This window comes from Trichomonas vaginalis (assembly GCF_026262505.1).
Source record: "Trichomonas vaginalis G3 chromosome Unknown ctg_141, whole genome shotgun sequence".
NCBI lineage: Eukaryota > Parabasalia > Trichomonadida > Trichomonadidae > Trichomonas > Trichomonas vaginalis.
Window position 1 is genome coordinate 3,528 of NW_026529228.1, and position 14,254 is coordinate 17,781.

Sequence of the window (14,254 nt, forward strand, 5' to 3'; positions counted from 1 at the left end):
TAAAATTGTCCACAACACTCATTTGTTGAACCGTGGGAAAGTCTTAAAACCAAAAAACCCCATGTTCGGAAAAGGCAGTGGGGGGCCAAACCATTGTCCAGAAAGCTGTTAAAAACATTTCTTTTTTCCCGGAGGGAAAAAAGGGTTGTTGGAACAATTCCAGGGATGGGACCAAAAGCTTGACAGAAACTTTTGTACCAAAAAAAGACGAAACAACTTTCCCACTGTTAAGGCCAAAGGGACCAAAAAGTTTGTTTCCAAAGAACCCAAAAAGTCTAGTTACAAAAAAAAAGGGAGTCACAATTTCCACCAAGAAAAGGTGGATGTTTTTCGGATTACCCAACCTTTTGAAAAAACCAGAAGAAAAAAAACTTTCAATGAGTGCCAAAAGAACTTCCAAATTGCATAAAAAAAAACTTTCCATTTGAGGGGAACAATCCCAATGACGTTTTCAAAAAATTGTATTGGGGAGAGCATCTTTGAATTAGGTTCAGAAAGGGTTTTTATTTATGGGGGAAACAGTTTGCTTCGAAACGGATGTTTATTAGGATAAACAGGGAAAGGAAGTTTCTCAAAGAAAGGTTAAGAAACTCACTTGAGAAAAAAATTTTTCCACAAAAAAAAAACCCTGCGGAACCAAAAAATGGTATGACGGTGGGGAACAAAGTTTCGACCTGTTCCCAGATTGGGGAAAGATTTTACTATTTGTTGAAACCCTTAACGGCTTGGCCATACATGAAGGGGTTTTGTTTTTCCATTATATTTCCGAACTGGAAAATTCCAAAACGAAAAGGGATGGTTAGTTTCCCGGGAAAAGGGAAACTATTAACAGTTGGGAAAAAAGGTCATAACAAAAACAACTGTTTATGGTATTTAGGAAAAGCTTCAAACCCCCAACTTTTGGCCAATTGGAACACTCAAAATTGGCTTTAATGGAATTTCGGGAAACATGGGGGATATTCCATTAAAAAACCCTTTCAAAGAGTGAAGGGAGTACATTATAAAGAGGGTTCGAACAACTTTTGATTGGAAAAAGGGTATTTTTTCTCCTTTGTTGAAAAGTAACGGGAAATCCACCTTCAAGGGTCAAAAAGTGGGGGTTAGTTTAACCAACCATTTAAAAAAAAAAAAACCTATTGGTCCGAAAAACATTGGTTCTTTAATTACCCTCCAAGGGTTGCAAAAAAGGGCCCCAAGGTTTCCTTGACCAACTTTTACCAAAAACAAAAATTTCTCTTTCCGAAAAAGTCCCCAAATCCAAAGTTGGAAGGTACTTATAAAACATGGACGCCACTTCAATGACGACACGAAAGAAAGGGATACAAAACAAACTCATTGGGGGAAAGGGGAATTGGTCGGATGAAAAGATTTGGGCTGTTAAAATTTGGGGACAAAAAATTTTTCAACCGGAAGTTCAATTTGGGTTCCTTTTTCTCCAAGGCGTTAAGTATTGGGGGCATACTTTGAAGGGACGGGGGCAAACCCCAAGAAATAAAACATTTGCATGAAAAGTTAAAAAAAAATTTTTATCGGAATTGGTACGTGAAGTGTGGGAAGGAAGGGGACCCGTTGGGGAAAAAAACCTGTGTTAATGAAGGGAATACTGAAATGGCATAACCAATTTAAAAAAACAAATAATTTACATTTATATTTTAAATTGCTTTCAGGGTTTGGAAAAAAAAACAAAGAAAAAAACCAAAAAGTAAGGGCAGATTACAAAAACCGGTTAGGGGAACTTAATATCTTACAAATGGTTGTGGGATAGGGGGGACAATAATTTCAGATGAAGGGAAAATTTTCATCCCGGGAATATAACAGGGGTTTGGGGAAACTATTCCCCAAATTTTTTTCCTTTTGGGCTTTTTTCCCCCAAAAAAAAGGTCGCCCTTTTTTTTTCCAAGGGGAAAGATTTGGGGCCCCAAAGAGCAATAGGATTTTAGGAAGAGTTTTTGTTTTTTCCAAATTAGGAACTAACGCAATTTATTGGTTCCCGGCAGTTCAGGATATTTTCATGGTGGGCCAGTTTTAAGGGGTTCATGATGGTCTTTATAAGACCAATTTGACGGAAAAGAAGAATCTTTTACAATTCGTTTTTTTCAGGACGAGGGTTCGTTGAGAAAAAAACTCTAATGGGAAACCTTTTTCAAACCTCAAAATGAACCAAAATTAATTTATTTGGGAATTTCAAAGAAAATTAACGGGGGGAACTCTTTTATTAAAATGGAACATACTATCTTGAAAAACTAGGAATATGGACAAGATTTGAAACTCCACCCGTTTCATTTCCCAAAAAGGATTTGAAAATTTAAAAACCCCCTTCCAAGAATACAGAGTTTTTTATTTTTATTGGTAAAAGTAGGGAAAAAAAAAAAAAAAAAAAAAAAAAAAAAAAAAAAAAAAAAAAAAAAACAAAAAATAAACAAAAAAAAAAAAAAAACCCCAAAAAAAAAACAACCGTCTTGGGCACCCAAATTCTTTTCGGGTTTTTTACCCTAAAAAAAACCCAGAACGAAAGCATTAACCCCCACCAGGTATGGGGGGTCCATTTTTCAATTTTATATTTCCAACCAAGCAAGATTTGGGGGGACAGTTATGAAACGTTTTGTTGGGGACCCTTCAAAATGTTTTTTATTTGTGTTCCATGGCAAAAAGTTTTTCCAGGGTTTCAAGGCAACCAAATTAGTTTTTTTCTATTGTTTTTGGTAAAAGGGGGGACTTTTTATTGACCTTTTATGGCTTCTAAAATTCTACGGGAACCAAAACCTAGTAACAGTTCTTTCTGGATTTTTCCAAATTTGGTTCCACAAAACAAAATGGTGTGGCAAACATTTATTATTCCATGTACTAATGGGGAACTTTATCTCAATGTTTTTCTTTCATAATAATAACTTACGGAAAAAGTGCTGAAAAAAAAGTATTGAAAAATTACTTTTTTAGGTAAGAAAGGTTTAGAATCTAACCTTCTTTTTTCTTTAAAACCCTTTCTTTTTCTAACCTCTGAAATTTGTCATGAAATTATTACAGAAAAAAACATAAGCCCACAAAAAAATACTTTTTTTATTGTTTAGGGGCATGTTTAGGATCTAACCCACGGTTTTTCTAAACCACTTTTCCTTCAAAAACCTAGTTTTTGAATTTTTGTTTCTGAAATTCGGCAAAAATAATGTTTAGGTAAAGAAAGGTTTAAAGATTCTAAACCTGGTTTTCTAAAAAACTGTTATTCTAAAAACCTCTTGAATTTTGTTATTAAAAAGCAAACCGGCCGAATTTCCCGGCGGGAAATTGCTATTAATTCTTCCCAAACCAAAATTGTTGTTTTGAGGTCGAGCCACTTTTGGCTCCATCGTATTCTTTCAACCAAAACTCATGAATTCGGCAAAAATAATGTTTAGGTGAAGTGGTGAGATCTCACCTCTTTTCTCACCTCTTTTCTCACCCGTTGAATTTTCATGAATTTCCTTAAGACAGATGAAATAAAGTTAGTTTTTTTAAAAAAATATTTTTTATTTTTATTGTAAGAACATGTTAGCAACAACAGCACCAAACTCGTTAGTCATGAATCCAACATCTATGTTAGTAGAGATGAAAAGCTTCATTCCTTCTTCATTTACTTTCGAAACAGAAATCCAGAAGATAAAGCAAGAACTTTTAACAAGTAATTTAGACTGTACCGCACAGGATGAAACAAATGAACAGTATCTTTATGAAATGCAGGACCTCATCGACCATTTGCCTAAACTACCTGAAATCCAACAACAAAAACTCACTATTCCTGAATTCGACGAAATTGAAGTCAAAGCAACTGACTCAGTAGAAATAAAGAAGTTCATACGAAAGGTAAATTATGAATTCCTTGGTTTTCATTGCAACCATAAGGTTATGGACAAAGATTGCGACATGGTATATAAGAATGTTTCTGACATATATAAATCGGGGGAGTTTAAGACCTACGACAACTTTGTTACATTAGTTGCAAAATGTGTATGGCAGATAAGAGATAAAGATAGAAGAGGTAAGGTATGGAATGAACAGATAAAACCAGCAACTTTTGAGTTAAAGAAAACCATTGACGCCTTGGTTGTTTTAGCAGGTAAGGTTTCAGAATATAACGCAAAAATGAACCCGCAATGTTCTAAATGTAAAGCAGCAATGAGGAGATATAACTACTCCGTCAAAGAGATAGAACGTATGCGAAACGACTATGCTGACTTAAAGAAAGAAGCAGAAAAGCCAGCAGAAAATAAAATGGACATGTTAGAATTTCTGAACAAAAACTATCCAACTGCGGACGATTTCCTATTATCTGACGTCAAGAAGAAGTATAAAGAAACTTTCGGCATAGTTAAAACATTCGATATCCTCAGCGAAGAAATAGAAGCTACAAAACTGTTTAGAGTCTCACGAATTCATAACGTTTACCATGTAAAACGCTTATAAAATAACTGGGGTAGAAAACAGGTTAGAAAACAGGTTAGATCTAACCTTCTACCCTAAACATTATTTTTGTCTGATTTACGCTCATTACGATGAAGAAGTCTTGACAAAACATGTATGTTTAGTTTCGATGAAATCATGACAAAGAATGTACGATGAAGAAGTCTTGACAAAACATGTATGTTCATGTTTGACAAAACATTTACGTTTAGTTTCGATGAAATCATGAAAATTCATGAGGTTAGAAAAGAGGTTAGAAAAGAGGTTAGATCTAACCTTCTACCCTAAACATTATTTTTACTGAAAAATGACCAAAAATCTGAGTAAAATGGCATAAGATTGCTTCCCTCGGAAAACCGAGAGAAGAGATTCCGTATGAAAATCGTGAAATTTCTCTAGACCGGATTTTACCGGCCTTGCCTAAAACACATGAAAATCGTGAAGAACAGCGACCAGGGAAAAAAAACTTAGTCGCCTAAAACTCATGAAAATCGTGAAATTTCTCTAGACCGGATTTTACCGGCCTTGCCTAAAACACATGAAAATCATGAAGCACAGCGAGACCGTTTTTTTTTTTCTGGGTCGCCAAAACTCTATGAAAATCATGAATTTCCTTAAGATAGAAAAAATAAAGTTAGTTTTTATTAAATATTTTTTTATCTTGTATGTAAGAACAGAAATGTCAAACAATGAGTTTGAAACAGTTAGAAAGATAGACAATGACACCAAAGTGGTTAGAATAGGTGATTTAAACGTAAGATACTCAAAGAAATACAACAAATATTCTTTGTCAGACATTATATCTCCATCTGGAAAGAAAACATCCCACGACTGGGTTAAAATTGCTTCTACTCAGAAAATTTTGACAAGAAATCCTAAGCTTATGATATCGGTAAGATTCTATGGAACTACAGCATATCTTATAGACAAAAGTCTTATACCAATAGTTTTGTTATGGTTAGACCCAGTTGTTGGATATAACTTCATAACATATGGTTTATTCGACTCAGAACGTTGCAGTGAAGGCTTACTTTACATCGTTCAGAAACCGAAGGACTTCAATACAAAGAGATATAAGATAGGAAGAACATATAATATAACTCAAAGATATGACAGTACAGTCAATAGAGTCAAGGTTGTGTTTGTTAACGATATGAGAGCTGCTGAAACAGAACTACTTGAAAAGTTTGAGAAAATGTATGGTGCTCCCATAAAAGGTAAAGAAACGTTTGAAGTAGATGAGATAAATAAAGCTATAAAATTATTTGACGAAGTTGCTGAAAAATACATGTAAAAATAACGTTTACCATGTAAAACGCTTGTGAAAAAAATGAGGTGAGAAAACAGGTGAGAAAACGGGTGAGATCTCACCTCTTCACCTAAACATTATTTTTGCTGAATTCCGTATGAAAATCTGAGTAAAATGGCATAAGATTGCTACCCTCGGAAAACCGAGAGAAGAGATTCCGTACGAAAATCGTAAAAAATTGCGAGTAGGTAAGAAATCCTGGTCGCCAAAACTCTATGAAAATCGTGAATTTCCTTAAGACAGAAAAAATAAAGTTAGTTTTTTATAAAATATTTTTTTTATCCGGAATATAAAGACAGATATGTCAACAACCGAGAACACAACAACAGTTATAGTCCATGAAGCTATAAATGAAGAATACGAGTACATACAGTATAACAAACAGTTACGTCTCATTCGTTCAGTCAAAGACGATATGTACCAAATGCAAAGTATTTTGAACGCTCTTCGTTCTACAAAGCAAGCATATCATTGGTTTGAAAACCAACAGACAAAAGAACTTTTAGAAGAATTTCCTCATATGTTTGCGACCCTCGGAAAACCGAGGGTCGAGATTCCGTACGAAAATCGTAAAAATTTGCTAAATGGTTTGAGAGGATATTATGTTCATAGACTTTTAGTAAATGCTGTTGCAATGTGGGCTTCACCTCGTTACGCTTGTTATATTTTCATGATGTTAGATGAAATTCATAGACAAGAACGTGAAGAGCTAGAGAACAAGCTTGAAGCAAAAGACAAAAGCATTCAGAAAAGAATACCACGTTCGGTACCAAAAGGAAAGGAAAAGAACTATAAGTATATGATTTATACTGAAGAGATGGAAAATGAAGAAGATAAAGATATGGTTATGTTGCATTTAGTCAGAAGAAACAACAAAAGCTTTTACGACCTTGCTAAGATTTACAAATCTGACAGAAATTGGTTCTATCGCGAAAACTTACCGATTTCAATGACACCAAATGAAGATGTGAAACAAATAGTTCAAGATACGTTACCTCAAACACACTATGATATTAAAGGTTGTACAATACTTACCTTCAAAGAAGATTTGCCATTGTTAAAGGAAAAAATAACAGAGTATTTTGACAACTTCAAACAAGTAGGGTAGATGAACTCTTTATTTTTCAAGCTTGACTTCAGATGGCTCAGGTAGCTCTATAAAGTAAATTGCCTTGTCAAATCCTTCTGGCATTCCGAGTCCTTCCTTCCGACAAGAAAAGTCCTTCCTTCCGACAGGAAAAAGTTCTTCCTTCCGACAGAAAAATATTTTCCCGACAACTGGAAAAAGTTCTTCCTTCCGACAGAAAAAAATTTTCCCGACGACAGGAAAAAATTTTCCAGTTGTCCGTCCGTAAACCATTCAAATTTTCGAAAATTGAGAACTTTTTGGTCGAACTTCAGAAAAAAATTTTCCATCCGACAGGAAAAATTTTTCCATCCGACAGGAAAAAGTTTTTCCTTCCAACAGAAAAAGTTTTTCCCGACAACTGGAAAAGTTCTTCCTTCCAACAGGACACAAACGGATGACTGACGTTCCTCTTCCTGAATGCCTTCCAAAGCCAGAAGAACCGACAGCCCCAGCACCACAACAGACTTACTAAGACTAAACACTTACATTTTTTACGCTTGACTTTTTACAATTTGAACTTTGTTTGCGTAGATATGAATTCTGAAAGAAGTATGAGGGTCTTGTATGACTTTATACTTCTCCCATAGTTCATATGTCTGTCAAACTTACCTGCCATGGACTCTTTCATAAGTTCCATGAAATCGTCTTCGGACAATCCGGGGAAAAGTACAATGTCAGTAAGTATTCTTTTAACATCCTTACTTAAACTCTTTGCTGTCTGTACACAAATGACAACTGAGATGTTAAAGTGTCTGAGCTTCTTAAGAATTCGACACATATCTTGTTCTCTGTTCTTTAACAAAGGATGAGAGGCGAAATCATCTAAGATAAGAAGACATCTATGAGGGTAAGTCTTCCAATCGTACGATTGCAATTTCTTCGAAATGTATTCTATCTCTTTCTGTTTGTTTCTGAAGTGTTTCTTCTCTAATATTCTCTGCATTTCCTCATTAGGGTCTTTGAACTTAGAATTTATATACTCATTTATAGCATTATACTTCAAAACTCTTCTTTGGTACTTCTTTATCCAATCTAACAACTCAGTATCCTTTATACATACTAACTTAGACTTCTTTATAATATCTTTGAACGAATTGACGGTTTGGTCAAATTGACCAGAAGTACTACAAATAACAACTAACTCATAGAATGGGTTCTTCTCATCTAGTTCTTGTTGTTGTGCAGCCATTTTAAGATAAGTGAAAGTCTTACCCGACCCAGGTGGTGCAATTAGACCTGTTATACCATTCTGAGCAAATAAGAACTTGTCATGTATAGGCTTTATCTGAGCATTTTCTAACTTTCTCTTGTTCTTATTTAAAACATTCTCAAATTTCTTGTCAATGTCAGCAAACTTTTTTTCTAACATATTTTTAGAAAAATTAAAATTTTTATCTTTTAGAAAATGTCTAGCGATTTCGCTATCTATATTCGAGACAAGCTTTTCGACAGCAAAACATCTGTCGACCATAAAATCTTACATAGTGTAAACAAGAAAGGTGAATTTGTTCTAAAGTTCTGTTTCTGGGAATATGACAAGAACCATAAAACATTAGGCAGAAGTCTTAATTTGTCAATGACAGACTTGTTGACAGAGATGACGCCTCTTGGAGAGATGAAGTCCAACAAAACTTCTTAGAATGCAAAGAAGACACATGCGCTGTTCTTGAAGATGAAATAGAAAACAGAATAGATGAGCTATTAAAGGACAAAGAACTTTTACATAAATATGGTTGCGCCAAATTTGACATAACTCCACCAGAAAAGAAGAAGAGAGAAAAGAAAGAAAAGAAAGTAGAAGAAGAGAAGAAGAACCTGAACCAGTTCCAGAGAAAAAGAAATTTGACATGTAAAAATAAAATTTTATTTTTAGAACATTTCTGGGTCAATGTCAATGTTCTCTTCCTCTTTAGGAGCAAACACTGGCTTAGACTCTAAAATCTTTTTACCCAATTTACCTTGAACTTCAACTATCTTAGACTCATAATATTCATAGTCGTCTGCTTTCTTTGGTTCATAAGGTATAACAAGTTTGTATGCTTTGCCTTCTTTAAGGTTTGAAAACCTTCTGTCAAAACTTTCTTTGACTGTTAACAAACCTTCTATGTCTAAGTCTTCAAATTTCGCACCATTTTTAGTCACAATAGCAAACTTAACTGGTTCGATGTTCCAAACTTTGCTGAATGAAGACTTTTCAAAATGGTAGAAGTAAACATTCAAATATGTGAATGGGTCTAGTTCTTCTTTAAGTCCTGACATGTACTTGTTTACTGAGATGAATTTCGTCATCTTTTCTATCGGATAAAAAAATATTTTTTTTAAATTTACTCATAAAAATTTTTCTTTGTATATACACCATTCTGTACGTCTAAAAGACTTTTGACATTTGCCAAGAATGTTCGTTTAGACGCTGTCATATAACCATATTCTTGACAATATTGTTTATACGAATCGTACAATGACCTTTCATCTAATGACACAAAGTCAGTTTCATCTATGAACAGTTCATATACACTCTTTTTGCTTCTAACAATGTTTGTCTCTCTTCGGTATGTGGAATTTGTCTTGGATTGAACTTAGAAATATCTAATGTCATAAAATATGAGAACAAGTGGTTGTAAAAGTCAGATGTCAAAGTTTCTGCTAAGTCGTCAAAATATTCTGTATCTTGCATATGAGAATCTGACGTTCTGACAACTACATATCTTCTGTCAGAACTTTCTAACTTCATCGGAACAGCATTGTTTGAAACCATAATGAAGTTTGCAACATTTTCACAAACTCTTTGGTCTTTATACTTTCTTTCAACAACTCCAACTTTGTCTGTTATAAGACTCTTCAAAGCATCTGAGTTTAAAACTTTTTTGTATCTATACTTTGAAGTTCGTTACAACTATAAGTTTCATATTCTCTATTGAGGAGTTAAACTTGCACAGATGTTTTCTATGTTTGTCATATTCGGATTCGAATAGCCCTCTAACAGTTTGCATAAGATATCTGTAAAGAATGTGTTCTTACCTGTTCCTTGTTTTCCAATTATAATGAGAGCAGTTTCATTTTTAGCACTTGGATGTTGTAAGATGTTTGCAAACCAACATAAGATATACTCATAAACCTCTTTCGTTTCCATTGCATATAATTTCTTTGACATGGTCTAACCAAGCTTCTATAATATTTTCTTTCCATTCTACTTGTTCGTATTTATATCCAGTGAAGATAGAATAGAAGTTTGGAGAAGGTGTATAGAACTTTATACCTCGAACTGAAAAATCTTCTAACTTTGACAATAAGATATCCCAAGCATCTAACATCTTCATGCCAACTTGTACGACTTTTATTTTCTTAAGTTTCTGTCTACATTCTTGTTCTGAAACTATTGTTGCTCTTGGTTTGTTAAAGACAACATCCCATTCTTTCATGACATAACATTCTGGGGCAGAGTCGACATAAATGACTAAACGTTTCAAATTCTCGACTGCTTTGTTATAGTCTCGAAATGGACACATATTTCTGAATGCTTGGAAGTCATAAAAATCTGAAACATCTATTCTGTACATTTTTAAAAAAAAAAAAAATATTTTTTTTATTCTTGACTTTGTTGTTGCATTTGTTGCATTTGTTGTTCTTGAGCTATTTGTTGTTGAAGTTGTTCTTGTAATACAATACTTTCACCAGTTGCATCTTCCAATTCGAAACTTTCTGCCGTCATTGACAAATACATAGGACATAAAAGTTTTACAGGAACAAAGTTTGCGTCAACTAATGTCAACGTTATACTTGCCAAAGTGTTTGAGTTCACTAAGGTTGAAAATTCTGCATTCGAATGAACAATAGGCAAACCAGCAGAGAAAGTATTGTTTATACGCATAAGTATCTTTTGGTCATAATAGTTTCTGTCGACATTCGAATAACACTTTGAACCTAAGTTTGAAACAATATATAAGATTGGTGTGCTTAATGTCAATGGAATAGACATTCCTTGTATGACACCTTTTCCTGTTATAGGAAACTGTTGGTAGTAAAAACCAGAAATAAGTTTTGTATTATAGCTCATATTGTTTATAGTAAACTCAGTCGGACATCCAAACATAATGAAACCTGCTCTAGTTGCAGCACATGTTACACCGTACTTAAAGTATTAAATAAGTCAACAAAACCTGTTGGTGTATATCTGAGTAAGTATCTTCAAAGGAGTATTTTTTACCATTCACAACAATAAAGTCTTCTGGTGTCAAAAGAGCAAAACAGGCTTTAGTCGTCATTGTGTTTAAGGTTAGTTTACAATACCGTCCTTGAGGACTTTGTAAGTTTGTTGTTATAGAATTATATGACTCAGGGTTTTTAGTCGTAATAGTATAAACCATTATATCTTCTGCCATTTATATATATTTAAAAGTTTTTCTGAAAGTGGAGAAGAACTTCATCTAAACTTTCACATGGCGTTTCTTGAAGTTCTCTGTCTAAGAAGTTCAAATATTTTGTAAAGACATAGAACTTTCCTTTGTCTACACGAACAAACAAAACAGGGTCTTTCATATCGTTCAAAAGTGTGTAAAGTCCTTTACATGAAATAAAGTCTATATTATTTTTCTTCAAACATCTTTCAAGAAGTTTTGACATTTTTACTTAGCAAATAAATTTTAATGAAATGTTGTGGTCGTCAAATATTTTTATGACGTCTGGGAAACTATACTTTAAGTTCAACGTTTCACCTCCTTTCATAACGTATATCTTGTCAATGACATTATATGAAACACCACAGCAACTAATGTCGGGTTCTATTTCTTTGATGTTTATATCGTCTGCCTCTGTCAAAAGTTTCAATAGTTCTTTCAAGACTTCATGAGGTGCAATGACATATGAGTTCACTTTTACAGGGTTGTGTTCGACCAAGTTTAACATTATACTTAAAGCTTGACAAATCTTCTCCTGAGTTTGAAGTTTGTCTTTCAGTTGTTGGTAGTCGTTTCGAATATCTGCAACAGAACTTAAGTCTCTGCTAACTTCAGGATATGTTGGTTGTTCTTTTACAGGAACAATTGTTATACCATCTTCGTCTTCGTATGGTTTCCCCACTTCAACATCTCTGTCTTTGACATTGACAACAACACTTTGACTGTTTGTTTGAGTTGGTGAATTTAACTTCACATCTGCCGCCGCCATTAAACCTTTTGAAACACTACGCTTCTATTTTTCGGAAATGACATTTTACTTAGAATAAAAAGATGGACGTATTCGAGTATCTCTTCGAATTGAAGCAGAACAAAGTTTACACACACAAACAATACAAATACATTGACAGAATAGTTCTTTATACAAACAATGGTAAATGTTATAGAATAGCAGTCTTTGCTGAACCTAAATATTTTCATAAAGCAAAGAAAGTTGGTATAACCGAGATGGTGAAAGTTCTTGAAGCAGACAAAAATATAACTTCAAAACTTACAGATATTTCTAAAGGTAAGTTTATAATACAATATTATGTCAAAACTGGCGTACTGTCAATATTTGACGGAGAGAAGTCAGTTCAAGAACAACTTACTGACCTGCTGCCAAAATCTGCTCGATGGAAGCTGTCGTTATGCCAATCTGAGGAGCCCCAGCAGGTTTCATCGAACGAATCTTCAAAAGAGCATCTTCCGTGAAAAGTGCTATTGGTTTTGTAAACTTCTTTGCTCTCAGTTCATCTGGACCGTCTCTGTCACCAGTATATTGTATTTGAACGTACCAACAGTTGAAATACCACCCATAAAGTCTTCTGAGTCAGCAAATGGAATGCCAAGCCAAAAGTTTGAACGGTCTCCATTTGTATATTGAGTTTTTTGACCTCCTGTATGAGTCCATACTTTCACATATGGCATAATAGAACTTTGCATTTCAGGGTTAATGGTTGTTGTTGAATTGTTGTTAAAGTTCATAGCATCTAATGTCAAGTTGTATGACCTCATATCCTCAACTGTAGAATATTCTTCTCTTGGATAATATTTGCCATCTATGTTTATATGATATTTAATACCGGGGTTGTAGAAACAAGAATAGTCATTTATAGTTCGTCTGAACAGTACAAACATAGTATCTGCATTTTCATTGCAGTTGTTAAAGCAATATCTGTTCTTGCACCTGGGTCAGCACTTTGGTTTCCAACTTCACCTGCAAAGTCTTTGACAGATATTTGGTGTATAGGGAACATAAGTGGAACTGCAATATATTTGGCAGCTAAAGCATTTGAAATATCTGGGTCCAACATATAGACTGCAAGTCTGCTTTCTATTCTCTTGCATTCAAACTTTTCGCATGTGAACTTAACTGGGTCCCAAGCAGTTCCAGCAGCATTGAAATAATAGTTTACTTCATTGTTGAAGTTTGAGAAACCAAAGTCTAAGTCAACTTTGTCTTTGCAAAAGTCGAATGAGAACTTGCTCCCATTAGTCTGCTAATAGTGAATGGGTCTTGTGTTGGTGCAATGACTAAGTTATTTTTGCTTGGAGTAAGTTCGATAGAAATTTTTCCTGCCCAGTTTGGCAAGTATCTTAAAAACCTGAAGATGAGGAAGATGACAAAGGAACTCTAAGTTTCAGTTTTACTTTAGTGGCAGCAGTTCCATCTGAACCAGAAAGGTTAACATAAACTCCTGGAACGTTAGGGTCAAGTCTTCTTATTTTCTCAATATTTGCATACTGGTCTGTTTTGTTCTCTAGCTTGTGGTTGTACTGAGTTTCTCAAAGCGAACCATTCATAGTTTGCCCATGTTACTGTTTGAACTAAGTCAGAGTTAGAATATATCTTATATCCCATGAAAACTTCTGGAGCATATTGGTATCCGACATAGAAAATTCCATTGCAACCTTTCTTGTCAGACAACTTGGCAGAAGGTTTATTTCAATGTCTTGTTCCACGTATAAGAATGAGTTGTCAATAGAAATAATATGAAACCTGTCGCAAGCAATATCTACTGTTGTTGAAGAACCTTCTCCAAACTCACCTACGTTTCCATAAGAAACAGCAGTTGTATATTCGTAAGTTCCAGGAACTATTTCTGACCTTTCTAATGGCATTGTCGCATTCGTTATACCATTCGGAAACATTTCCGTTCATAGCATCCAAAACTGTTGGCGTTATATTCTGAGCGGCGTACATTTCATATGGGTAAAAATATAGAATAGTTGGATTTATATATCATAATAGAACCCACTCGGACCAAGCTTTACTTTGTTCTACTCTTCTTCTTTGGTGTCGCTTTTGGTAACTTGCCCTCTGCTTCAAGTTGTTGCATCTTTGCCTCATGTTCACCTAGTATGTTGTAAATTTCCCATGTCCTTTTTGCCTTTGGGCTCTGGTCGCCCAACTCAGGTAACCTATATCCTAGAAAGAGTTTGTCATAG

The 14,254-nt window shown here is 34.5% G+C and overlaps 5 protein-coding genes and 4 pseudogenes across 9 annotated transcripts, besides 1 other annotated feature; 4 read left to right on the forward strand and 5 right to left on the reverse strand.

Moving 5' to 3' along the window:
- The first annotated feature begins 3,524 nt into the window (after positions 1–3,524).
- Positions 3,525–13,955: a mobile genetic element.
- TVAGG3_1079320 (organellar and viral DNA polymerase type B) lies at positions 5,318–5,728 on the forward strand (the record flags this gene model as incomplete). Its single annotated transcript, XM_051256621.1, has 1 exon — positions 5,318–5,728. The coding sequence occupies one exon, from the start codon at positions 5,318–5,320 to the stop codon at positions 5,726–5,728; it is 411 nt and encodes a 136-aa protein (XP_051076157.1).
- TVAGG3_1079330 (KilA, N-terminal/APSES-type HTH, DNA-binding family) lies at positions 6,264–6,851 on the forward strand (the record flags this gene model as incomplete). Its single annotated transcript, XM_051256622.1, has 1 exon — positions 6,264–6,851. One exon carries the CDS (start codon positions 6,264–6,266, stop codon positions 6,849–6,851), a length of 588 nt encoding a protein of 195 aa, XP_051076158.1.
- On the forward strand, positions 7,234–7,344 carry TVAGG3_1079340 (annotated as a pseudogene). Its single transcript has one exon. A coding segment is annotated over exon 1 (111 nt).
- Positions 7,364–8,061, reverse strand: TVAGG3_1079350 (annotated as a pseudogene). The gene has a single exon. A coding segment is annotated over exon 1 (698 nt).
- Positions 8,278–8,725, forward strand: TVAGG3_1079360 (annotated as a pseudogene). The gene has a single exon. A coding segment is annotated over exon 1 (448 nt).
- On the reverse strand, positions 8,742–9,161 carry TVAGG3_1079370 (protein of unknown function, DUF4108 family; the record flags this gene model as incomplete). Its single annotated transcript, XM_051256623.1, has 1 exon — positions 8,742–9,161. One exon carries the CDS (start codon positions 9,159–9,161, stop codon positions 8,742–8,744), a length of 420 nt encoding a protein of 139 aa, XP_051076159.1.
- Positions 9,227–10,429, reverse strand: TVAGG3_1079380 (annotated as a pseudogene). The gene has a single exon. A coding segment is annotated over exon 1 (1,203 nt).
- Positions 10,456–10,848, reverse strand: TVAGG3_1079390 (uncharacterized protein; the record flags this gene model as incomplete). The annotated part of the gene is made up of 1 exon (XM_051256624.1): positions 10,456–10,848. The coding sequence occupies one exon, from the start codon at positions 10,846–10,848 to the stop codon at positions 10,456–10,458; it is 393 nt and encodes a 130-aa protein (XP_051076160.1).
- On the reverse strand, positions 11,499–11,774 carry TVAGG3_1079400 (protein of unknown function, DUF4106 family; the record flags this gene model as incomplete). Its single annotated transcript, XM_051256625.1, has 1 exon — positions 11,499–11,774. The coding sequence occupies one exon, from the start codon at positions 11,772–11,774 to the stop codon at positions 11,499–11,501; it is 276 nt and encodes a 91-aa protein (XP_051076161.1).
- Positions 13,956–14,254: the final 299 nt, after the last annotated feature.